The sequence below is a fragment of the Sphaeramia orbicularis genome, chromosome 18 (genome assembly GCF_902148855.1).
Source record: "Sphaeramia orbicularis chromosome 18, fSphaOr1.1, whole genome shotgun sequence".
Classification (NCBI taxonomy): Eukaryota; Metazoa; Chordata; class Actinopteri; order Kurtiformes; family Apogonidae; genus Sphaeramia; species Sphaeramia orbicularis.
In genome coordinates, this window is record NC_043974.1 from 22,409,040 (window position 1) to 22,436,628 (window position 27,589).

Genomic DNA, 27,589 nt, shown 5'->3' on the forward strand with positions numbered 1-27,589 from the left:
TTTTTTGGCTAAATTCACAATTTTTTTTTTGCTTAATTCAAGCAAAAAAATCTGCCACTGGAACAAGTGAAAATTATCTTGGTAAGATTTCTTGAAATAAGATCTATTGTCTAAAAATAAGCTAACATATTTCACTGAAAAGTTATGTCTTATTTTAAGTGTGATGAGCTATTTTGACAAGAAATGAGAAAAATACACTTCCTAAGATTTAGATTTTTTTTGCAGTGAATGTTCTAAAATACATGTGCCTTCCACTTTACATGTAATTTTCTTGTATTTTTTATATTTACTTGTTGTTTTTTTTTTTTTTGGTTTTTTGCTACTTACAGGTAAGGAACCAAATACGGTAACTTGATTGACCTTGATTTTCTACATAACAAAAACAATTTTTGAGAAATTTCACAAAAGTATTAAAGTCTTGTTAGGTCCTCCAATAACAAGATATTTTTCACTTGGTCCATTGACAGATTGTTTTGCTTAATTCAAGATTTTTTTGCTTAATTCAAGCAAAAAAAAAAAATCTGCTACTGGAACAAGTGAAATTTATTTTGGTAAGACTTCTTGAAATAAGATCTATTGTCTAAAAATAAGTTAACATATCTCACTGAAAGGTTATGTCTCATTTCAAGTGTGATGAGATATTTTGACTAAAAATGAGAAAAATACATTGCAAAAATAGATTTTTGCAGTGCAACCAGTAAATACCAATAAATTAACTAGAAGAAACAGACTTTTAGAACAAAAATACAGGTGTGAATTATCTCCCTGGACAAAAAACCTGCACCCAGATGAAACTGAACCAGAATTACATTTGTTTTTAGTGTAGTAACAGATTTTCTGGTTGATAAGAACTTTCAGACAAGTTAAAAGAAATTACAGCAGGCTATCGTCAGCCATTCCACAAAAGTAGAAAAAAAACGAAACAACAAGAAAGAGAGAAGAAAGAAGAGGGAAAAAATGAGCTGTGGCAGTACAGGGGGAGAGGAGCAGACAAAGTTTTAAGTTTTTAATAGAAAAATTGTCTGATAACATAATAGTCGACTACAAAACAACACATAAAAGCACAAAAACTTTTGAAAGTATGTTTTGAAAAGAAGAGAGAGGGGGATATGAGATGGTGAGAGACCAGTGTTACTGGAGGCTCAACACTTGGTTTATTTTTCTCCATTAAACAGAAAATAATGACAGCTTACTGTGGTCAAACTGACACCCCTCTACAGACAGTCCAATTCAATGTTATTCATATAGTGCAGATCAAAACACATGATGATAAAGAGTTTTAGATGTTGCCAACATAGGTGATGAAACACAACATATAGAAGTTATAAGCACATTTCTTTCATTTCTGCCATTATAATGGAATCGAATTAACACCATGTAATGAAACCATGAAGCTTGGTTTGAGGTGTGACAAGTTAAAGAGAAAGGACAAAAAGAAGAAACAGCAAACAAAACGGTTGTACTGTTGCTTTAAACTAAACTCAACATGGGAAAGAAAAACACATTAATAATCCCCTCACCTCGCTGCGTGAGAAGGCCAGTCTCCACTCCCTGTCGGGCCGACCACCCAGCGGAGAGCAGCAGGGCAGCAGATAGAAGCCAGATATGGCCTCCTCCTCTGTGATTTTACCGTCCCAAAAGTGGTTGGCGGTCAGCCAGCCTTGGGCCACGGCAGGCCAGCCGCGAAACGACACGACAGGCAGCAGGTCGTAGAGAACCCGGCTCGAGCCCGCCTACGAGGAGGGAACGAAGGGAGGAAGGATGGAGGAGGGGAGAGGCCTGTTAGAGCATTGCTTAGTCGTAATTTTCCTCTTTTGAAAAAGTCATTTGGCGTATTTGACTCTTGTAGATTTCACATAAATGTTCTGTTTAAAATGAGCAATTTTCAGAGCACGGTGCTAATGTGAGGCAGCCTGACATTCCTTATCAGTTCAGACATAATGAGTCCAACTGTCACCATTTTGTCATCACTTCAGCGTCTGTTTCTCATCTGTACCTGGAGGATGATGGTGGTAAGTGGGCCGTTGCGCTCCAGTCGTTCTGGGGTGGGAATGCCTCTCTGGGGGCTACGCCTCAACTCCTCCACTGCCTCGCTCACCACCCCCCAGAACCAGTCTGTCACCAAGGTGGGGGAGAAGTAACAGCCGTCCAGAGACTGAGGGGAATCCAGAGGGGGGGCAGGGCCTTTACCTGAAGAGAGGGAATATGTCAGTGTAGCCTCGGATCAGGGTTTCCCTTTTGTTTCTAATGCTTAGGAATATCAGACGACACATTTTGGCCAAAACAAACCTTAATTCAAATCAAAAGTAAGAGCATTAAAACTAGGGCTGCTCGATTATAGAAAAAAAAAAAATCACGATTATTTTAGCAATAATTGAAATCACGATTATTAAAAACGATTATTTGTTAACCTTAAAGTTGTTTATTTTTTGCTTGCAAAACAATGTAAAATATACTCTTTAAACATAAATAAAGCTTTTAACCACTAAAACAAAGTATTTTCACTTTTGTACGAAACAAAAAAATCTTTGAAATCAAATAAGTGTACTGTAAATTCAAGTATGTTTCCTTTTGTAAATAAATAGTGCACTGGAATTAAACTGCTATAGACTTGCCATAGAACTGTAGCAATAAAAAAAAAAAAAAAAAAAAAAAAAAAAACTCACGTAAAGTGGAAATAATAAATTCAAGTATGTTCAATGTAGTATGAAACATAGTAAATTCAGTGGCGTGCCGTGAGGTTTCAGTTCAGGCCTTCTGTATACATCAGCCATCTACAGGGTGTCCCATAAGTCTCCATACATAGGAGACATAATACATATTGTTCTAACATGTATTTCTTTATATTTCTTCTTTATAGTTCTTCAGCAGTGGAGGACACGCATTGAAATGTGTTCCCGACAAAATGGCAGTCATATAGAGCATATTATATAAATAAAAATGGTTTATGTCAAGAAACGTTTATTTTTCCTATGTATGGAGACTTGTGGGACACCCTGTAGAATACGTACGTTAGGGTTATACAGGTTAGGGTTAGGTTAATACGGGAGTTGCAGCGTAAAGAGATTCGGAGACTGAAGATTGCATTGCGGACGAAGTTGTTTTTATGCGTTTTAGTTTTTCATAAGATTATGATAAAGGTGGCGGTGGTTAAACTTTAGATGGTTACAAAGGTTTGTTGTGTTAGCGGTCAGTGCGGACACAACTACGAAACACTTTTTGCACGTGATGTGTTTTTGCTCTTCGTCTTCTTCATCAAACCCAAAGTGATTCCATACAATTGAATTTGACTTGCCTTTTTTGTTTACCAAGCACTTCTGCTGTGATTCTCCTACCGTTTTTCCAGACCGCTAGGTACAACTTTCCTCTTGGGGTGGACCTGCCGGCTAGCTGGCAGCTGTAGCTTAGAGGGGGGCGGGGCAGTGCAGCTCATGGTAGCTTGCGTGCGCGTGAATTAAAACAACTCAAAACTAATAATAGTTTTTTCTCGATTACATAATTTTTGTAATCGTTGCGTGTAATAATCGAAATCGTAATTGAATTTCGATTAATTGCACAGCCCTAATTAAAACTGAATAAATGACTGTCCAATTCTACAGGCTGCAGTTGGTCCCTAGTCGGTGTAAAGGTTATAATAGTTTTGTATTTTTTATTCTAGTTTAGTTTTATTTAGTTCTGACTTTTTTTTTCTCTAATTCAGTTAGTTTTAATTAGTTTTTAGAGCAGGTTTGCCAGTTTTTATTAGCTTTTGTTATTTTAAATGCTTAATTTTAGTTTAGTTTTAGCTTTGTCGTATCTTTTCTCTTCTTCTCCGTCGTATTCAAATAAACCGCATACAGGACTCTGTTGTTTTCTCCCAACTTTAGTCTCCATGTTTCCAGGTAGAGTGGGGACAAGAAGACGACTGTAAACCACAAGTGATGAGAAGTGATGGACCGTTAAATATCATATGGTGCCAGCAGCTAAAATTGCTTGAAGGAAATGAATCAATTTCATATCAATCTGACATTGACAAAGACGAAAATGAAGGGAATTTTATCCAGAATTTTTATATGTTTTAGTTAGTTTTGTAAGAGCACAATACAGTTTCAGTTAGTTATCGTTTTTCTTTTAATTATAGTTTTTATTTATTTCAGTTAACGAAAATGTTTTTACAATTCCAGTTTTTGTCATTTCGTTAGCTTTCGTTAACGATAATAACCTTGGTTGGTGTCTTGTTTTTAAGTTTTTTGAATATTTTTACCCCGCCCCCCGAAAGGGAGGCAAGGGTTTTTGTTTTTGGTTTGGTTTGTTTGTTTATTTGTTAACACTCTAGCAGCAAAACTATTGGTTGCATTCATACCAAACTGGGTTTATAGATTGCCAGTGACCCAGAATACATGTCATTACATGTTGAGAAAAGCAGGCCAAAGTTTAAATTTTTAGGAATTTTTAAAATCTTTTTTCTTCTCCCATTTAATTATAATGGGTGAAATTTCACATGTCTATAAAAACATCAATTTTGTTTCAATTTACTGCAAGCTTGGCACATATATAGAGGCAATTGATATGATGACATCAGCACATGCATGACATCAGCTGGATCAATGCCAAAATAAGTTACAATACATGCGAGGGGCGAGGTTTGTTTTGCCTGGGACCACTTGTTTATTTTATTATTTCTCCGTTCTAAATGTCTGTAGCTAGATGAGGCTATAATAATTATCCAAATGATGTGAAGAAAAACAGAAAAGTTTCCTTTGCCCCAAGCTGTGTGTCTTTCACAAACGAAGAAACCCAGACAGCACCTACGCTGTCAGAAAACCACATGAACAACCTTGGTACAGTAGCAGGTATGGTGACTCTTGGGTAAACACTAAAGAACTATAACAAACAATATATCATGTATTTATTGGACCAAAGTTTCACAGCTCAGTGGAAACAAAATGCCAAAAGCAAACTAAGCCTCTAAAGTTACTATAAAAATACTCCATTGATTTTTCTGTCTGTTTTGGGGCTGTGCGGTATTTGAGTCTTTTTCCCTCTGCTGATCCAACCACTCAAAAAGCCAGTGTGTTATCTGACTCTTATATAAAAGTACAGCTAAGTTAAATCTACATTTGCCCACAGGGCTGGGACAAAAACAACAAGAGGGAAATGTCCTGTGTGTTCACTGGCCAGAAGTTATTTGATGGAATTCTGACCGATGGAGAGATGAGCAGATAACAAGAAGAGTTCATCTGTGCAAATGTTGTCTTTAATGAACTGCCATTATGAATTTGTCACAAAAGAAAAGGAAGAGCCAAGGTAATTTGCTCCACGTGTTTAGTATGCAGAATGAAAAATCTCGCTTTTAATCGGCTCTAATCGTGGCTGGATGCTATTACAGTGCGCCCAAAGCATATCAGATCACAACCTCTTTGCATTATTTCATGCTTCACTGGCTCAATGTTTGCCTTGCTGCACTGCAAAACATTAGATATGCATTAAAGCTGTATGTTAATATGTGCACTTGTGAATGGATGTTGTACCTGCTGGTAAATAAGCTCCGATGCCACGATGACTAAATGTTAGGCTAACTTTAAAAACAATCACCTCTGAGTTATACCAAAAACCCAAGTCAGATGAAAGCTGAGATGGAGCCACGACAGAAATGTTACTGGCCATAAATCCAAAAGAGCTCAAACACACTTCACCCTATAATGCCAAACATATCATATTTGATAGTTTTGAAGCCTTCAACATGATCAGTGTGATATTTTTCTTGAATGACCTGATGTATACAATTAGATACATGCAATACATGGATAGGGGGAGGAATTTGTTCATCAGAGGCCTTTCCAGTCACATTACAAGATTGTCATTAATGAGGAAGGAGGCAGAACTTTGACAAATTTGAAAAGGAAATATCAATTTGTTAAACATGTTTGTGTTATATTATGTTTTTGTTTGTTCAAAAATAATAATATTTGAGCATTGAGACCCGATGTATCAAATATGACACAAAACTGAAACTCATACATGGAAACTGATATTTTAAAAAAATAATTGGGGGGTTGTTCAGAAGGACCAATAAAGGTTCCAGTTTCAAAGAACTGGAATTTTCTGTCAGTGATTTAATGGTTCAGGCTTTACAGGGTTAAGCTTAATATTAGCATATAATAGGGCCTTTCTGCATATAAATATCATAGTAAATGTCCCATCACTGTTTCTTTCCATTATTAAGGCTGATTTTCTTTATTATAAGAAAAGAAAAGTTGATAAATCCAAACTCTCTTTAGTGGTTTTAAATTTGGAAATTGGTATTGAAATTGATATTTGAAAAAAATAAATAAATTAAAAAAAATTGGGGGGTTGTTCAGAAGGACCAATAAAGGCTCCAGTTTTAAAGAACTGGAATTTTCTGTCAATGATTTAATGGTTCAGGCTTTACAGGGTTAACGACATTATAAAGCTGAAGACGAGCTGAAGGTGATAATGTTCTCACTAAATACAAGAGTCCATTTTACATTTAACTCATCACTGATACTAAAAAAGTATTGATCCAAGCTGCACTGAATAATATTTATGCAGCTTTAAAATGTAGGCTATACATTATTGTAAATTAAACAGCTTTCAGTGGATTAAAAATGCTATCGGAAGACATTGAGCAAGGCATGCGAGAGCCATATTTCATTTGTCTGACATTTTAAGGTGAAAATTAATCACTGCAGAATCAATACACCAATACTTAATCAATAATTACAGACATGAGAATTCCTTCTGATGTATTTCATCTGCTGTCAGCTCTTGAAGCTGCCATTTCAATTCTTTTTATTATTACAAGTATTTTGTTGTGACTTCTGTGAATGCTGTAAGCTGTCTACGCTGTCCCGATCTATCCTGTCGGAAACATGGCGATAAAATCAGCAAATGCATGAAATACATATTCCAAATTGCTGAAATTAAAGAGATTCATATCCATAAATGTCATTACTTTTTGGCGTCTTGGACGTTTCACGCTGGCGAGTGCGTGGCAGATTTGATGCTACGGTGCAATCTTACAGACGCCCTGTGATCTTAAAGTTTTGCGATTGTCGAGTCATACTCATAAATGTTTCTATGTGTATTTCCTGTGCGGGCATTTCTTGTTCTACCAATCCCTGGAGTTATAGGAACGGGCAATTGCTGTAGCTCTCTCCGTAAAATTGCATCAAAACATCACGCATCAAATTATCTGAGTGAAACATGAGCGAAAATCTAATCAGCTCCCATTCCTTGCGACTGCACCTTTGTCGTTGTGTTTCACTCCTCCCTTATCTTTGTATCTTTCGACTCCTTCTATCCTTATTTCACCCTTTCCCTCCATCTCTATGGTAACTTCCCAGCCATAAGTCTCACCTTCCTGAATTCTGCATCGAGTTTATTTTTCAATGTGTACCACTGTCATGAAATGGAAAGAATTTACTTTTGATATGTCAAGTATGTTTATATTTTGTGCAGGCTTAGTCAGAATTTATTTTGATATGTATAAGATTTGTTAAAGGAGTGATATTTTGCTTTTTAAAATGGAATTATGCATTTTAAAACATTTCCCTGTGGTCTACATAAACTGTAAATGCTATGCTTGGGTCTGAATTCTGCATTAATTCAACTCCACAGGGCCATCTTTAACCCTATTTCTGAGTAATGACACCAGAAAGGTCGTTTTGAGTGCTGGCCCTTTAAATGCACATGAGCCATGCCCCACCCCCTCCAAGTTGTTAACTGTGATGCTCTGTCCCGTTCAACCAACAACTGAACATTTTAAGTAATCAGCTCAAAGTTTGGACATATTTTCAGTTTTTACTACAGCCACTGCTGCTGATAAACAATTACGTCGTAGTCTGAGGAATGTTCATTGGAAGTCTTGACCTTATGTGCAAATGTTGTGACGTCACTAGTTATAAAATGTAACAAATTAAGCAGGAATTGAAACGGATTGTAGAAATCCATTTGATTTTTGCCAAAATTAATATAAAAATAACTTTGCAGCACCTGGGGGGTTCAAATTCAATCTTTATGAACTGTTAGGGTCCCCAAATATACAAATAAATGTACCAAAGACTAATAAAATATAAGTTACTTAGTATTTAAGTTACTTTACAGAGCTGACATGAGAATCTATGGTCAGTAAAAAGATAGGGTAAGGGGGCGCTCCTTTTCAAATACGTTTTCTTTGCTTTTTTTATATTGATTTTTCTCATATTGGTTTTAAATGTTGATATTCAAAATAATCAATCAATCCTGCATCTATACTCATGTTATCCCGGGCTCTTCCCTCATCATCTCTACCTCTCCTACTCACCCATCTCTGCCTCCTCTTCCTCTTCTTCCTCTTCCTCGGGTGGAAGTCCGTTCTCCTCCTGGCAGCAGATGCTCCAGCGGGACAGGATGTTGGAGTCGCAGAGGCGAAGGCTGAGCCATGAGTGGCAGGGCGGGGAGTGTCTCATGTCCAGCGTTACCGGCTGGTTGCGGTCATGCAGCTTCAGCGCAGGAACCAGCAGAGTGAAGTCCAGGTCAAAATCTGCTCCTTTAGCGTAGTCACCCAGGTCCTCGGGGTTGAGGTCCAAGACACCCTCCCGAGCCCCACCCGACAGGAGCAGGTACTCATTCGCCACTGGGAGGCGCTGGTCCACCTTCTGGACTAAACCTGGTGTTGAGAAAGGGACCAAGAAATCAATAAGACTAACCAAAATTCATATTCAAAGCCACTGGTATGTGTGAAAATGTGTTTCTGCCAGGAGTGCTGGTGCTAGGAGCAATGAAAGGAAAGGTTTTGAGAAGTGTTCTCTGTTGCTCAGAGATGCATACGCACATTAAAATGCATTTCATATCGAGATGCACGGACAAGCTCGGGGTATGCACACCGGCCCTGGCGGATGCATTGGGACAGAAAACAGCAGGTCCGTAAGTACGCGAGGCTGGAACATTTCCAGAAGCAAGGCTTAGTTTGTTTTGAAAGGTAATGCATTTATTTATGAGTCTGAGCTGAAGTAATATTGACACGAGAAGTGTGAAATTAACAGGCCCCTCAGTGACTAGTGGGTTAGAATCAGATGATCATTTCAGCTTTTTGTACATACACAAAACTAAGCTCTCGGTTCACATGTACGTTGGCTCAGGGGGAATCCACACATACAGCACACCCAACTAACATTATAGTAGGGGGGGCTGTCTCCTCCAAGTTTGTCATTATTGGCAGAAACATGAATAAATTGACAGAGGGAAGCAACTTCAGGGAATAACAGAGTTTTCTGACAACCTAGGTTATAGAACTTTGATTCAGATGGTGATTGCTGAGATCTTCAGTTATTAGATTTAATGAAATTAAGCCTAAACGTAAACTAGCAATGAATCAAAAGTGGAAAATTACAATAAAATGCAGCATGAATTCAGACAAAACAGAAGTGAAGGTGACGTCATCTTAATAGTAGATGGTGCTTGATATTAAAATAACTTTACATGAATTCTTAGACTTAATAAACAACGGTTTAATGGCGAGCCAAGGCTTTTCTCATGATATCAGAAAACGAACACTAAAAAAAGCACAAAAATAAATCTAGTCATTTCCTTCAAATAAAAATAACTCTGTACACCTAAACTTAAATCAAAAACAAACCGAAAGATTAAATAAAAACAAAAAACTAGTGAAAATGCCAAAACAAATATAATGAGTCTGCGGAGAATCTGGAAACATGCTGAAAAGAAACGCAGACAGCGCAGAGGGTGTCAGACAATTATTGTATTATATCCTTATATTTTATTCCCGTCTTCTACGTAATCTTCCAGGGAGCTAAAAAGCATTCCTCACCCGGCTCTCTGAACAGTTTATGTGAAAGAAACTCGCCTCCAAATCCCTTTATGGCTACTTAGCTGTGTTGTAAACTTTCCAGGCTGGTCCCCTGGGAGCTGCAGTACTGGAGTTGAGTAAATTATGTTTTGCCAGCTTATGAGAGCAACTGAGAAAAGGCTTGATCCAACAGCCCAACCAGTGCTGATGCAGAACTAACTGCAGGCCGGCGCAGGTCAAAGGTAAAGCGCGGACATTTTAAGACCTTTCGCACTGTCACAGGGGAGAGATTGTAGGCTTAAGCTGGAGTGTTTATCCCTCTAGGGCAGTTAAATGACCACCAAAAGCTTTAACAGGGGGCACCAGACCACGCCAGCGGGCCATGGCTTGGGGGCACAAAGCTCCGTATATAATTCCTCTCATCCAGTTACATGGGGACAACCTCAGTGGCAACAAGCCATGTTTTTTTTTTGCCAAGCAGAGAAATGTGGGTTTTGCTGCACGTGTCTGAATATGAAAGTAAACCCTCAACTAAACTGGGTTACATACATGTGATTTCTCAGCCCCTGTGAGGTCAGTGAGAGATAACGTCCCCCTATTTCAATTATATTCAATCAATGATCGGCTTGACTTAAACCGTATCCCTCAGAAAGAGAAACATCCCAGAGTATAACGCACAATCTTGCACAGCTTCGGAAAGCCAGGGAAGAGTAATGGAATACAAAATAGGAGAAAAGGAAAAAGAAAGCATCCAGAGACCGAAAACGCACCAAGTGAGGCTGACTAAAGTGGGAGTCAAAGTCAAAATGTACTGACGAGGGGTCTCTGTGGTGCGTTGCTTTGAAGGAGGGAAAATGAAAGTACCTCATTTGACTCGACCTACTGGGGGGGAGCAGCTAAAGAGAAGAAAGGATATGTGACGGCAGATCTCCGGATCGTCTTATTCCTCAGTAGAGTCAACTCATCCTCCTGTAGAAGCTCATTCGTCTCCCAGTGAGACTAATGGCGCCGTTTCCTATGTGGAATGTGCTTTTCCTCCAAGATCTTCATTCTTTATTAACACTCCCATGACATGCGCACAAGTTCCTGGAAGCACCTAATTTTTGCAACATCTGATACATGAAACTTCATAAGCTCATTGTTTACAATTATTCCCTTCAGCACTGTAAATCCACTGTATGATCTAAGTAACTCCACCAACACTACAATTCAAATGCCACCTTTTTCTGCATTCCAGGCAACCCGTAATTCTAAAATCCACAATTCTGAAATTTTTTGACTTGGTGGAACATAAAATGGCTCGAATACTACACAAAGCAAGGAATAGATTGCTACCGAAAAGAGAAGGGGACTTATAATTTAAGGGAAAATTTAAATCTAAAGGTCAGAAGTGTGCGTATACCATTGGAAAGCTTCTATATCACAGTTAAGGTACTTAAACTGTGGAACAGATTGAGTGCAGAACTAAAACAAATTTCCAGTATGACTGTGTTTAGAAAGAGACATAAAGAAATTATTTTCCAGAAGTACATTGATAAATAATCTCTATAAAGTACTTGTTTGTTATTTGGATATGAATTTTGCAATGTGTCGGTGAATGTGTTGTAATATGGATGAGTGACTAAATGCACATGTTTAAAAATTGCTGATGAATTTGGGAGTGTTGTTTTCAGTAAGTATGGAAAGGTTTGAAGGGGTAGGATTACATAAGTTTATACTTCTTCCTACTCTTTTTCGCTCATGTAAATTTTGAGGCTTAAGATGTTTTTAGTTACTGTTTTGTTTTGTTCTCATTCTCTTGATTATCATTTATTTGCATTTGTTTTAAAATTGTCATTTACATGATCAAAATAAAGACATCTATCAATAAATCAATTTGTGTTTTTCCAACCTTCTACCTGTGAAAATGCACTGGAATGGCAGTCAAACTGTTGACTTCCCACCCATGAACTCGTACTAGATCGATGTACTCCCAGTTCCGAGCTCTGACGTCACGTAACCCGTGAAACAACAATGGCGGCCCCCATGGATGCGGTGCTTATGCAAACTGTTTATTAAAAGGTATTGCCCTGATGTAATTTATCTGCCAATGTTATGCATAATCAGCAGCTAATCTAGCATTAGGACTACAATAAATGAATACCAAATACGTATCCAAATGTACACATAACGCAACATAAAAGGTATAACAGCTTCTCTTGTCTTATGCACCATTTTTACTCCTCCGTTTCCCTCAAAAAAGCAAGGAACAAGCACCTCTGGGATAGAAATGATTGTAAATGAGCATCAGCCCTGCACGGTCCGCCATGCTGGTTTGTTTACATCTAGCTACCACAATTCCTTGTGCTCGGGCAGTTTGGCATGACTTGCCTTGAACACTACAAAGTGGTGAGTCGTGGTTTGAAGTCGTGACTTACGGGCTCAAAAACTTGCCTGAAACGCAGCATTACAGTCCATAAAATCCATTTCATGCCAAGGTTATGAATGACAATGTATTAGGCATGTTCAACAAAACTAAACTTGCCTTTAACCAAATCCAAGCGATCAATAAAATCATTAAAGATTAATCAACCCCTTTCTAAGATATTAAGACTTACTGGCACACTTAGAGTCATGTGTTTTAGGAATCGACTACAACATAACAAAAAATAATTTAGTCGTGGAAAAAATTATAAGACCACCCTTGTTTTCTTCTATTTCTTGTTCATTTGAATGCCTGGTACAACTAAAGGTACATTTGTTTGGACAAATATAATGATAGCAACAAAAATAGCTCATAAGAGTTTATTTTCAGAGCTGATATCTATCCATTTTCTATGGTTTTCTTGATAATAACCAAAATCACTTAAGTTCTCACATCAATATCATTGGCACTGTACTGACAAAAACAGTGCTTTTAGACATTCCATGTTTTATTTTCTGTCTGTTCTAGTCACATGATACACACAGGAGTTAGTACTTGATTGCATAACCATTGTTTTTGATCACTTTCGATGGTCTAATAATTTTTTCCGCAGCTGTACAATGTTATCTGTAATTTTTTGATAGGATCTGAAATTTCAAAGAGCAAGTACTATGATATTACCAGTGGGGATCAATGAAAATGAAATGGCTTGAAGACAAATTTTGGCCCTGAGTGAAACTTAACAACAAACAAAATAACAAAATAAAAATGACCTAAATGACATAAGACATAGCAAGACCATTGTGCTCATCTTGTTTATTTTGAATCTGAAATCTTACTCAAGTTGGGGTCCACATCATGTTATTTGTGGCTTTAAACCCTTCTTTATGGCCAGAACATACTGCCAGTAATAATCGAATATTGGCTTGAACATGCTAAAATCATCAACATCAGAATATTGATGAGTAAAATTAAGTACTAGAACAAACTGGTGGAATATTATTTAGTGTTTTACTACCACTACTACTACTACTAATAATAATAATACATCGGTTTTATATAGCGCTTTTCTAAGTACTCAAAGATGCTTTACAATAAACAGCCAAGAGACAAACATACATCAAACGGGTAAACAAATACGAAGTTAATACTAAATGGTAGTCGAAGAACAAATACAGAGACAAATACTGACAAAAAAAAAAAAAAAAAAAAAGCTGGGAATGTCAATAAAATAATCCCTAAAGACAAAAATATAAAAACATCATAATAACCGCAATTAGATATAGGGGAAAATAAATAAATAAATCTCCTTGGCAGATCATCACTATAATACAATGATTATACAAGTATCATGTTTTCAAAGGTACCGTTTCCTACTGTCAACAACATGTTCAATCTACAGGATGACATGGGTCGTTTTAGCTGGATTTTAATCACAAGCACATTATTTCTACCCAACTAATCTTCTCTGGGTGTAAGGTGAGACAAATTCTGACTAAATGATCTGAATTTCATGTTCCGCGTGAAGAGGACGAAATAGGGGAGAAACATAGGGTAGGCAGATCAAAGAGGAGTACAGAAGGAAAAAGACAGTGTGGAAGGGAGGAACTGATCAGACTCCAGCCAAAGGGCAACGACTTTAAAGCCACGACTCCACTGATTTGTTTGGTTTTATCTGCCGCTGATAAATTGGATTAAATAGGCGAGAAATAGGAAGGGAGCTGGGGTAAAAAAAAAAAAAAAAAAAAAAAAAAAGAGAGAATAAAGCGCATCTTATCTCTCAAACGGGGGCTTCAGTTTGAGAGAGCAGTGTGGAGGAAAAACTGTATCAATTAGCGAGGCTTCTTCCGTCTCCAAACTGGCTGCGGGAAGTTTGCGGTTGTTCCAAGGAACACAATCTACTTTTTTAATCCAAACTCTGTCAAATCGACAGCCACACATTGCTTTGCTGGGCATCTGCCAGCGCGCGCACACACACACACATCCAAACACTTCAACGCCTATGCCTGTAGACACACACGGTCTGAGAATAGAGCTGGAATGGAGACAGTCTAGGCTGGTTTCACAGCCACGGATTAAACCTAATCCTATAAAAAAAATGTCTTTGAATGTAGATTTCCATTAGAGGGAAGTTTTCGATGAGGACTATTTTCAGACTAGACCCATTTCCACATTTGTGAAGTCACTTTCTGATGGCTATTTGTTACTCAGTCCATCTCAGGGTATGGACAACAGTAAAGCTTACCTACTTTGTGTCTTTTAAGTTAAACAATAGTTCAAATGTTCCCATTTAACATACATTGGGCGGTTGGGTTTTAAGCCTGATCGGTGCTGCAATCAGGGAGCAATCACTTTTCTGCTGCAACAGTCTTTCAAATGACTTTTTGGTAGGTAAGGCTGTGAGAAAAAACATCAATATCTAGTTTTAACATCAATAATTCATCACAAGATTAATCCGCATGGGATTTAAGCGAACAGGACCACCCACAGGAAGCTGCACGGCATTTCACATCGACCACAATACAGAAATAAAAAGGGCTTCTTTACTAAGAAAACTGGAGGACGTGCTGTGCAGCCCTTGTTTCTTAGTCTACCTTTTTTTTGTTTGTTTTTATACACAATCTACATTCTCTTTTGTTGATTAAAAACAAATTTAAAAAAAACAGTGAAGGCGGCCAAGCAGCAACACTTTTTTTTTTTTTTTTACCAATTAGATTTATGACAAGCTTAACCTTCGATATATTTCAAGGCCCCTAATAATATTATGAAAATGAATGATTAAACTCTCATCTTTAAAAAAACAAAAACAAAACTCATTTACTGAGATTCCACAATCAATAGAGAATGTAATTTGCACAGGAGCTCTCATTTGTCATCCATCTTGGGAATTTTGTTTACAACTCCATCAATAGGTGCTTGCCCAAACATATTGAACAGTAGTCGGACTGAAACGGCCTCTTTCCTGGGATGCTTTCTTCTATAATCTTAAATAAATGTGTTCTTTTATTGAATACAGTGAAAGTGTTAATATAACACATAAAATAAACTGTATGGACATATGCTGTACTATACCCTCTGGGGTCTATTCAGACATGAACGCTCTCAAAATGGCACAGCTAAGAAACACCCTGTAGCAGAGCGGTAGCATCATGGGAAAGTGAAAAAGTGAGAATATTCTGCCACACACCTCTTGGTTTGATCGACTCCAAAAATAGGTCTGTAAATCTCTCTGGAAAATGGGATTCCTCTAAATAAGCTGATACTTTCTCTGTGCTGCTGCTGCCAATGGAGGCAGGAGTACCAACGCTGAGACGTAGCCGCTAATCACATTCTTATGCACTTATTTATAACATGTATTTATGTGCAGAATATTGACTGGCTCACACCTTGAAGCTGTCCAGAACGACTACAGCCTGTGTAGAACTTGTCTGAATGTGCTCAAACCCTGTGCGGATATAAATGAGATGCCCTTTCCTGTGAGCAGCGTGCTATTTGATGTTCCTATTGTACCGACTGCGAGCCTGGAAGCACCATCGCTGTCATATTCAAGTCCCTCACTGGGCTTGCCTGTACAATCGGTTTGCAAAGTCTCTGCTTTTGCAATACACACTGCTAAAATCAGCTGGCATTTTGTGTTTTATACATCTTGATGGTCACTGGAGAAAAACTGATCTCAGTTTTGAGGAAACACATTTGTCAAAAAAGTATTTACCTCTGGCATTACAGAGCACTGTATGCTAACACCAACAGATTCATGGACAGTTTCTTTCCCCAGGCAGTCACTCTGTTGAATGCCAAACTGTAACACACAGTATGTACCTCATGCATATTTGCACAAATCCTGCGAAACACTGTTGTCTATTTATAGTATTTTATATTTGTAAACCATTATATATTGTCCTTGTATACTGAACTACTGGTTTTTACCCTTTGGCCATACATTTATAATCCTTTTTAATATTTTTTTTAATGCTCATTATACTCTATGGACTGTAACTATTTACATGTCTGATACAAATAAATAAATGAAAAAAATAAATGAAAAATATTGCCCGAAGGAGTATTGTAATTGTTTTGTTGTCTGTCTGTCCATACAACGGTGTAATCACATTATCTGAAGAATGCATTGTGATATCCACACCAAATTTATACTGTGGATGCATCTTGGCATAGAGTAGAAGCCCATTGAAAATAGGGCAGCAACTTTAAACAGAATCTTACACTGTATGTGGCCGAAGGGTATTAAAAGTGTGCAGAACGTTATGCTTATACTTGCATTATTGTTCTGTCTGCCATTTGGTCTCACACTGTTGGTACAGCTTTGTGAAAAATTCTTATTCTTTATTCTACAACATGTGAGAGCTAAGGTTAAGCCGAAGTCAAATTCCTTGTTTGTGTGACCAAACTTCAGACTCGCTTAACCCTTTCATGCATGAATTAAGAAAAAAGTATCTAATTTTTATTTCTTTTTTGGGATTGATTGACTGATTTTATTGCTCAAAATTAGGCTAAAGTTGAAATGCATTTTGAATTTTTTGTTTTTTTTTTAATATGGTTTTATTAAGAAGATTTTTAACCTCTTGATACACAGGAATATACAAATATATATGTTTTGGCTGTTTTCAGAATTGAATAATTGCCTACATTGGAAACATTATGATGCAACAGTTTTTTCAAATGCTTTTTAAAAAAATGTTCATGGAACGCCCTTTGTGGTGGACAGTTTTTTGTTGGTTTGTTTGTCTTTTTTAAAGCTGTGAAACTCTTGTCCACAAACAGTACACCCATATATGAGTCTTAGGAGGTTAACTTTATGAGATCACAGAGCATCCAAATTCTAAATTTAAGATGATACTTTTTTTTTTATATTGTATTGCTTAGGGTCTATACAGAGTGCACCCATGTGGTTTGGCGAATATTACCTTTATAACCCTTTGGAAAATGAGCTTAAACTATTTGTCCACAAAGGTGGACGTCATGCATGAAAGGGTTAAAATGTAATAACAGAAAGTGATATACTGTGTGAAAACTATGAAATAAAAATATTAATGCTGCTAATCTGATGTTTTCTCACATTTTATCATACTCTAATACTAGTTATTACTCACTTCGCGGAGATAATTTGCAAAAAAAAAAAAACCTGTTAATTACAGTCTAATAACAACTAGCAATTGATTTCCACTCAAACATGTTACTGCAGATCATGTTTACCAATTATTTATCAGTAATTGCGTGAATTGCAGTGTATGAGATGTTGCATAAATGTCCACCGTGTTGTCTGATATGCACATAAATCAACAAAACCCATGAATATACAAGAGAACAGCTGTTGAATAGCTGTCCACTGTAGTGACCACTATGCATGAAAGGGTTAATGTGAGCATTCTCTAACACTAGAACTGTAAGTATTATAGCCGTAAATGCTGATAAAATGCACGATGCAATACAAGGTATTGCCTTGTGTTGCATTGTTTTGTATTGTTTTGTATTGTATTGTATTACCCCCTATGGCACCCATGTGAGGAAAAAAAAGCTCATTTAGAATTGTTGCCTTCACATTCTATACTGACATTTATTACTCAGGTTGGTTAAATTCTTGACATCGGCATTCGACTCCATTGCATAATAAGCTGTAGCCTATTTTTATTAATGAAAACAAAGATGTAACCTTCTCAAGAATAAATGAATTAATATAAGTGAAGAACTTCAGGATCAGAATATCAAATGGTCATTTGAAGCACCGTACTATCAAATGTATATAGAAAAGCTGTACAAGTTTGTTTCAGCCTACACACAGTTTTTCACTTAAGATTCAATACGCCAGGTGTTAGAAAACCAGAAGACAATGAAGCCCAAGGCTGAATGAAAGGATCACTATGAACAAGTGTATGAGAAGGACACCAGAGAACCTTCCTCTAATGGACCAACTGCACACATTCTCTGCCACACTACAGACTTTATACAGAACCATGTAGATCTGAAACTGGAGTTAAACAACCCCAAAATGATGTTGCAGTAAGCCCACAGAACCCATCGACCACCACTAGAAGAGGAGTAGCAAGAAATAGCATTCAACCAAACTTAGCTCTCAGAAACACCTGAGAACAACGGATGAACACAAGTGTGAAACGAACCTTCTGTTCCTTAAAATGGAAATGTTTGAAAAAGAAATTGCAGCTTCTGAGGCCTTTTCCAAAGCTGTACAGATGGAATGTTAGTACAACTGGAGCAGACTGAAGCCCTGAAGAATGGAGCTGAACTAAATGAGATGGAGGAAGCTCTCTGTAAACAGGAGAAGGAAGCTGAGAGAGAACAGGATTTCCTTCTCAAACAGATAGAAACCCCCAGAATCAACAATAGAAAATGATACTTCAGCCAGAGAAAGCCTTTCTCCAGGAGCAGCTAGAGAAATCAAAAAGCTGCTTATGAGGCTCTGCTTAAAAACAAACAAAACATGAGAGTGAAACCCTTGCAGCTGCTCTGAAGGCTGATGAGAAGACATCCCATCATTGCAACAAGAGAGGTCTTTGCACCAGGAGGAGTTGAAAACACTGAAAAACTACCACCGGGTGCAGCTTCAACAGAAGAATCCTGAGATGGAAGAACCCATGGCTGTGAATCAACCTGAACAGCTGTTGTGTCTGGTGGAGGCGGAAACATCTGCCCTCCTGAAGAACACTGCAGGAGGAGGAAGAGGAGGAGGAAGAGGAGGAGGAAGAGGAGGAGGAGAAGAGCTGAATGCTTAAAGAGAATAACCTTGAGACTAAAAACCTCACAGGTGCTCCAGATACGATTGAAGAGCAACTAAGGCTCAGCAGTAATAAACAGCAAGAAGAAAAGTGATAGCTCCTGATAGAAGTCGATGGAAAAACTATGAGAATAAAAAACTCAAGGGTCCAATGAGTAAATGAGTAGAGATGGGCAGAATATGAACAACCAGCATGTCTAATAGCAGGAGGACAGAGACCTTTTAAGAGCTGAATTCTGCAGGAGGAAGATGAAAACGAGCAGTGGGAACGGACAGAAAACTACATACTGGAGAGAATGGACACACTGGAATCAATATGACTAAAAAGCAAAAAGGAAAAACTAGTTAACTCTTTAAAACCAGACGTATCATCGCTGACACACCCTGTGTATATGCAGTTTGGATGACTGGAATTCTTTCACCATTTGCCCAATTGGAAAAATTCCAACAGTTTCTGAAACCTGAGACATTGCGCTTTATAGGCTTTATTGGGTCATAATTGTAATTTCACTCACACCTGTACTAGAGGCTGGAGAATAAGAAGTTTTAGCAGAATAGCAGTAAATGCAGTGAACTGTGAGTGAGAGCTAGATTTTGAAAGTTCTAAGTGCACTAGAAAAATGGGCAAAAGGACTCACTCACAGCATATTTTCTAACCTTTCCATAGTTAAATTAAGAAAAAAAAGTCCAGATGGCCCATTTTAAGCTTAGGGTGAAAAAAACAACTCTCTTCCACCAATCCTTTCCCTGATAAACATTCCACTTAAATTCTAAACTCTTATCCCATTCCCTTGACTCCCTCGACTGCATACATTTAACCATCAGTGAAAAAGGCATCTCTTTGAATTTCTTTTCCTGGCATATGTAAATACAACTAGCATTATATAAAAAATTAATACCAAAAACATAATGATAATGTCTTGTCTTTATTGTTGTGCGCTTAGCGACAGCTGTTCAAACATAGTGCTGGAGAGGAAATATATTTCATTAGAGAAAACAAAACACATGCTCAAAGATTTGCTACTGAACATAAAAAAGAAACAAAACAGAGTATTTGTTTTACGCTTAAAACATCAGTTCTTATTATCCTTAACTATGCTTTAGCACAACAGCTTTATTACGACTAGTGCCGATTACTGTGGCTAATCTGGTCTGTAATTCTAACTAGCTAGCGCTAACATTAAATCTTTACAACTGAATATTTTACAGGATATCTATAAGTATCAAAAACAGACTATTTTTCACCAGATTTAAGACAGTGCTGTAAAGTTAATCTCTACTTCAGGATTATTACATGGAATTCTTCCACATTTATGAAGCATCACTTAAAGGAGTGATCTTTTGCTTTTTTAAACGGAATTATTCATTTTCAAACAGTTCCATGTGGTCTACATGAACTGTAAATGCTATGCTTGGGTCTGAATTCTTTATTAATTCAACTCCACAGGTCCATCTTCAACCCTATTTCTGAGTAATGACACCAGAAAGGTCATTTTGAGCGCTGACCCTTTAAATGCAAATGATGGTTTGTGGTTTGTGTGGTTTGTGTCCCGTTCAGCCACTTGTGTTCATTAATACAACCAACCACTAAACATTTTAGATAATCAGCTTTAAGTTTGGACATATTTCCAGTTTTTACTACAACCGCTGCTGCTGATAAACAATTATGTCATACTCAGAGAATTGTTCGTTGGAAGTCTTGACCTTGATGTGCAAATGTCATGACGTAACGAGTTACAAGACTTAACAAATTAAGCAGGAATTGAAACGGGTCATAGAAATCCACGTGATTTTTGCCAAAATTAATATAAATTTAACTTTGCAGCACCTGGAGGATTCAAATTCAAACTTTTTGAACTATTAGGGTCCAAATACACAAATAAATGTACCAAAGACTAATAAAAGCGGGTTAGCAAAATATGACCCCTTTAACTATACATCTATAAGTGCTGGTTGGAGGTAGTATTTGAGCTAGGACGCTAGTGTAAACCAGCATTTTTAACTCTATTGGATGTGGACTCGTATCTTGCATGTGTCATATCAATGTTGCAGAATGGTTAAAGATAAATGCATTTCTGCCAGTCGTGACATTTTGAGGTACAGTTCTTTGTATCTTGTTAAGTGCTCTGTTGCAGTACAGGTGAATATTTTCTTTGCACATTGGTGAGATTGTCATTTTCTTTCCTCTATCTGAGCATTATGGCCAAGTCCCCCTTCCTGCTTGAAATGGCGAGCATTATTTTACATCTTTACAATGGCAAGTCATGACATAGACATATTTTTATCTGCTGCTTTATTTTGAAGGCATTTAGTCATTCTAGCACCGCAAAGTGCTTCCTCGAGTACACATAGTTCTCTAAAACGCATCATCAAACACAGCATCTTGTGCCAAGGAACACCCCAAATAATGTTTACCACTTGGACGCCAGACCTATCTCCTGCACTGGCACAGAGCTAACAAAGTCTGAAAAAACCTATACCATGTTAACTTTTAAAAATTACTTTTCACTGGGGCTGGAATGATAAAGAGTTCTATCTATCTACCTATCTATACACACACTCACACACACATACATTATGCATACGTTCTATCAGGCAGTATTGGGGAGTACTAATAAAATATGGAATTTCCAGACATGGTATGGGAATCCATCTGTAAAATCCAAATCCAACCTGGCTCAACAAACATGGAAGAACATCAACCCTTCCAAATGATGCATGAGAAAATTCTAGATGACCCATCCTATGTTACATTACAATCAGTCAGAAGATACAGAGTCCCTGAATGCAGATTGTTGTAAAAACTCATTTATACCACTTTCTGAATGAGTGAATGTTTTTATTATAGTGTCTTGCATAAAAAAAACATGCCCAGCCCTTACACGGGCTTGTAAGACACCAAAAATACAAACCAAAAATCAAATACCAGACAATAGGCACAATAGATATGAACAAAACAAAGTACTGACCTATTTAAACAAACACATCTGCCACTTTTTCCAGGCTTTACAGATAAATAATGCTAATTTAAATACATTTGAACTAAACAACCATTTCATCTTGTCATCATCAGTGCTCCAGAACATATCACGATTTCAGATAAACATGTCATCAAACAAAGAGGCTCTCAGTTCATCATATCGAGGACAATACAAAAGAAAACATGATTTATTTTCCACTTGCCCCAAATCACAGCCCAAAAAATCTGTTTTCTTCTGGGGTTTGAGTAAATCTCCCAGTTTCTAAGGCCAAGGGTTGTTAAGGGTTCAGGGTTCTTAATGCAGGGTAGGTGATGTACAATACTGTGTAATATCATCACTGTACAAATACAGGGTCTGCGTGACATGGTGTTTGTGTAATATGAATTAGAATTAGTCCTATTCATTGGACGCTATGCATTCCTTGTCAGATTGTATTCATTGATTGTTGCTTTTACACAATAATCGAAGCTGTAGTCTTGAAAATCAGTGTATGCAGCACTACTGATCCCAAAATGTATTTCCCTATGAAGATGTGCAGCAATTTTGGTTGAAGTATCAGTAAAAGATACCTTTATTTTAATGCAGTTAACTTTGACAGATTAAGTGCTATTCTTAGATGAGGGCACCTTGGTGCAGTCGCGGCTGAAGGAAAAGCTGTTGTTCATGTCAAAGCAAGATTCACAGCTGCTGCTGCACTTCCCCTACCTCTGTGTGACCTTTCTGTTATTTTAGACAATAAAAGTCTAATACGGCAGCAGAGCACGCCATAACAATAACCTGGAAAGTAACCTTATCCCAAAAGGAGCAATCCAATCTCTTCCAAACTGACTAATATAGTCTCGACTGGATGTTATCAGTGGCTTTCAACCAGCACGTCTCGCAGCTTTCTATCTTGCACGTTAATAGCGGGATTAATCCCAGACAACCCAGCTGCCGAAAGGTGAGCCACCTGCCTGCCTCAATGTTTATGAATTCATATCACAGCTGGGGATTGGTTTGAAAATAGCTTCCAGAAGAACCCGAATAGAGAAGCTCCAATTTTATCTGATAGAGGAGGATGTGTGGGATTGCTGAGCTGGGTCGCAGTGTGTGCACATGCCTCTGTGTTTAATACGAACAGGGCTGACAGATGCGGTGTGTCTAAACCACCTGCAGAGAGAAGGATGCAGGAAGCCGTCAGCACCTCGCTAACGCCTTGAAGCCTGCCACACTGGGATCCCATGTCCTGCTAAAAGAACAGGCAATTATCACAAGAAAACAGCATCACAGCAGTTTTATTTTGGCATATTACATTTTTGGACAGCAGGGTAGACTGGTTATGTTAAAAAAAAAGGGGTTCTGACCTTTTAAGAAGGAGCAGATGAAGCTGGAAGGACTCCACAGAGATCAACTAAGTCTCAGATTAACCTGGCATAAAGCAATTAACTCATAACCTAATGTCCTAACAAAGAGCAGGCAAATTTACTTAAGATGGACTTCCTGTTCAGACCTGGCATTAATATGAGTCCTGAGCGATCCAGTTTGTCAGTTCACACACAGCCCTGGGTCTGGATGTAACTTCACAACTCTATATGCAAATAAATAATGTCATCTACAGCCTAAAAACAGGACATACACTTTCATTTCTACTTGGACAGGTTGGGTCTATAAGGTTTCTATGCAAATGTGATTAATTGTAGGTCCTGAAATCTACCAGCAGCTTTTAAAGCGAAGTGTTTTCTTGAGTATTGCTCTCTGCGTGAGGTACCATTATAATCAATCAATATGCCTTAAATGTTAACGGTGTTGACCATTCCATTTGTGTTCTTCTCTTGCACACATATGCTGTATTATCTGGGTTAACATAAAGAGTCAAGTGAAAGTGAAGTGACCTTGTGAAGTTTAAAAAAAAATCCAAATCCAAATTATTATTCCCATAAACAGGATTGTGAAAAAATATTCATCTAATATTTATATTTACAATTTTTTCACATTTTGCTGTGTCCAACCCAAGATTGTCTAACTTTTTTTCCATGTTAAATATGTTTACTGAAAAACACCTATTGATGACTACTCTACAGTCGCTTAAAATATGTGCTTGAATACACACTGGATTATGAAAATTGCAGATATTCTACTTTTTCATAGAGGACAAAAAGTGAAGATCCAGTACTGTGCAAAAGTACTAGGTCAAGACATATGCATTCCTCAGTTTCTGTATTAAGATACAATATAGTTATATGGGAAGTGTACTCCATTAAACATTTCACATGACCTCCCTTTGCACTTAACATGTCTTTAAATATGAGATTCATTGCATCAATTATCTGGTGTTTTATACCAGGTTTCATTCAACACATGTCAGGTGTTTCTAATTGTTTGATGCTTCTTGTCATGGGGTCAGGGCTCACACTAAATTTAACCTTTAGAATCCATTTAGTTCAGTTTTTTGGGTGTCTTTTAAAGCCGTGCATGTATTTCCTGTATTTTCATGTTCTATGTGAAGAAAAGAGAATTTGAAATTAACATGTCTGCTCATTTCAGCCCTGCAAAACCAATAAACAGAGGTGGACGAAGACTTTTCCACTGTACTGGATATCTAACAAAAATATATCTGTGAAGTTAAAATTTCTAAGACATCTTCAAAAACACTTTAATGGGATGCTGCTTGCACACTGAGATCACCTACAGAGAAGGCGTCACATCAGCAGACTACACCTGAGTGACTGGTTCTCAATGCATCCTGAGTCTGTTCACACCCTGCATTAGAGCTGTTCACACGTGGATGGTTCATTCAGGACTTACAGTACGTTCATACCAGGTGTGAATAAGGCCAGAGTAACATTCTTTTGAAATACTAGCCTGCTTCTCCACCACTCTTTGAATCATATTCACACATGTTCCTGAATTACACAGCAGAATCGAACACTGTCCTTACTTATTATGTGTCACAGCAGGTGAGCAGGTACAGACTGAATGACTTCGATGAGGTGCTCAATTGTACACTCGCTTGCTGATGCAGAAGTTGTAAACCAAAGTAGTATTTGCGGCTGCCCGTTACGTCACCTGTGTGTGAGAATGTTGCAATTACTATGCTCATAGTGCTACAGCAACGGGTATTTGAGTGGTGCATTTAAATAATAAGTCTAGGTTGATGGCAGATGTGAAGGAAGTTTGCAAAAACAGAGAAAGTGGACATTTCAGTTGATTTTTACTTTCAATATTTCTAGGTGTGCAACAAAAATGTTAAAGAATGATAACTGAAATGTGTCAGCCAAGGAGGAGTAGTGAGGTGTGTGGCAAACATCAAGCCCTCAAAGTTTTTTCTTTTTTTTGCAGCAGCAGCAGCAGCTCAGACAGCTGCAGCCTGCACATAAAATACTGTTATCAGTTTGACAGCTACTACCCAAATGATTCGTCCATCATCGCCACAGGAATATTTAAAGTGTTATTATGGAGAAGCCAAAATCACAGTGTCAGCCTTGGTTATTAAAATGAGCAGGACGCTAGATAATGTGTCATGCAATGTCAAAACACATCTTACTGAACATGGCAAATTCAGTAAGTCATTTTCAATTAGATACCATGAAAGATACTTAATGAATGGTGCGGGTAAAGCAGTTCAGTCAGAGAACACACAAATCACTGTTGCATCTTTTAACAGAGGTTGTGAACTGAAGTTAAATTAACATCAAGTAGATGGTGTTGTACATTCACTTTGGCACAAGGGTTAACTGTGAAACAATCGAGATTTTAGCCTGCTAAATGCCAAAAAGCCGTCAATGACCATCACTTATGGCACCCAAGGAGCCTCTCATCTGTGCTACTTGGCACTGCTGTGTCCGCATGGATACAATCTGAGAATAGAAAGCCTCAATAGCCAAAAAAATAATAATTCAGTCGGCTTCTGTTGTGCCATGGATCTGGACCAGCTGCCAGATGAAGGGAAGCTCTATAATCAAAATATGGCATTAAAAGTGATATATTTAGCTAAAGCAGGCATTTGGGCCCCCTTTCAGCAGCCTGGACCCGAATCGTGAATGCACTAAGCATCAAAATTCTGCAGTCAAATGGGGCAGGGAGCCACAGAAGTAGAAACAACATCAAGCTGTGAATCATTCACACCAATCATCAGTCCACCAGTTAATGAGTTGGACTGAAAGACTGTCCAGCCACTGTATCGGTCCAGCAGGCCAGCAGCCTGCCTCAGCGAACAGGGCTTCTTGCCCAAAACAACATAAAACTGCCACTCAGATGGTTAGAATTTTACCAATGTGACCCCCCAAGGCCAAAAAATAAACAAATAAAATATATATCACCTCATACCAAATCTGTGCAACTTTGGGAAGAGATGGACAGAAATTGAAGAGTGCCACTATTTAAGTGTGTTCAGAGGAAACTATAGATGTTCCACATCTTATAGGCTGTGCCTCTCCAAGATTATAAAAGGAAATAAATTTGTTTTGACAGGAATATTAAATTGCAAACACTTGCCTGAACTCTTCAATATTACAGAGAAAATTATCAAATTCATAAAAAGTGCACAAACCTTACTGGTTAGGTTTGGATCAAATATTACTTACTACCATAACACAAGATAATACCATGGACAATTCAGTCTAAACTGATCTTTATGCTTTTTCATTTACTGTCTAGAACAGGGATGTGCATGTTTTAGATGTTTCCCTCTTCCAGCACACCTGACGGTCATTATCAGACTTCTTCAGAGTTTGATGAGAGGCTTATCATTTGAATCAGGTGTGTTGGGAGAGGGATACATCTGAAACATGTAGGATACTGGCCCTAGAGAACCAGGACTGGACACCCCTGGTCTAGAACTATGTGATGATTGATGATAACAAGAATGGCATGACTGAGGATTTTAAGTACAGCAAATTTCTATTAAGTGACCAAAAAAAATGATTTTTTGTGGAATCCCATTTGCACACATTCTTTTCCTTCAAGTTTCCCCAGACTTTGAGGAAACTAACTCAGGTGCTGATCATCCTTCTCTCTCTAAACACCTCCACTTATCACTGTTCAAGCCCCAATGCACATACAGTTAAGGGGCTTAAGTGTGAAAGATAGGCGAAAACAAAGGGACTGATGTGATGTAATCAACCTACATAAAGCCAAGAGGTGGGGGTTAATGGAAAACTACACAACCACCTGCACAAGGATGTGTGGATCAGCATCTCCTCTCATAACTACAATATTTAATTCTCCCAAAACCTAAGATGCAACAGGTTTGTATATATATATAAATATATGGGAAGAAAGAACTGTGCTCTTGTCTTTTTAAACTTGGATCAAAGAATCCATTTTCACCGACACCAGGAAAGGCTGAACTCTGAACTGAACTCTCTTAAGCTGGCTAACAAACTGTATGATCTGAAAAGTTGGGTTTGGATATATCTGGATCAAGCACCAGGTCTTTTGCTTCACCGGCACTTTGCGTTTATTTTTGCTGTCATCAGACTTTTGTTTTTCAAAAGATATACAGTAGCCCCCACCACGCTTGCCTGAAGGCAAACCACACTGTTTACTCCAACGCAGGGTAAATAAGAGCCTCTCCTTGGATGTGTCAGGCTGTGAAGAAATTTACTGTGTGTGTGTTTGTGTGCAAGTCTAATCTCTTTTCTCTACACTGACAGTGTGGAAAGCCCAGTGGGGATCCTGCTGCAGCT

At 37.9% G+C, this 27,589-nt stretch overlaps 1 protein-coding gene across 1 annotated transcript in view; it reads right to left on the reverse strand.

Moving 5' to 3' along the window:
- Positions 1 to 27,589, reverse strand: part of tmem102 (transmembrane protein 102) — a 35,228-nt gene that overhangs the window by 3,086 nt on the left and 4,553 nt on the right. The window contains exons 3-5 of the mRNA XM_030162514.1: positions 8,306 to 8,650; positions 1,997 to 2,190; positions 1,521 to 1,733 (exon numbers count right to left, since the gene is read on the reverse strand). Coding sequence (XP_030018374.1) covers positions 1,521 to 1,733; positions 1,997 to 2,190; positions 8,306 to 8,650 — 752 coding nt within the window. The remainder of the gene's footprint in view (positions 1 to 1,520; positions 1,734 to 1,996; positions 2,191 to 8,305; positions 8,651 to 27,589) is intronic.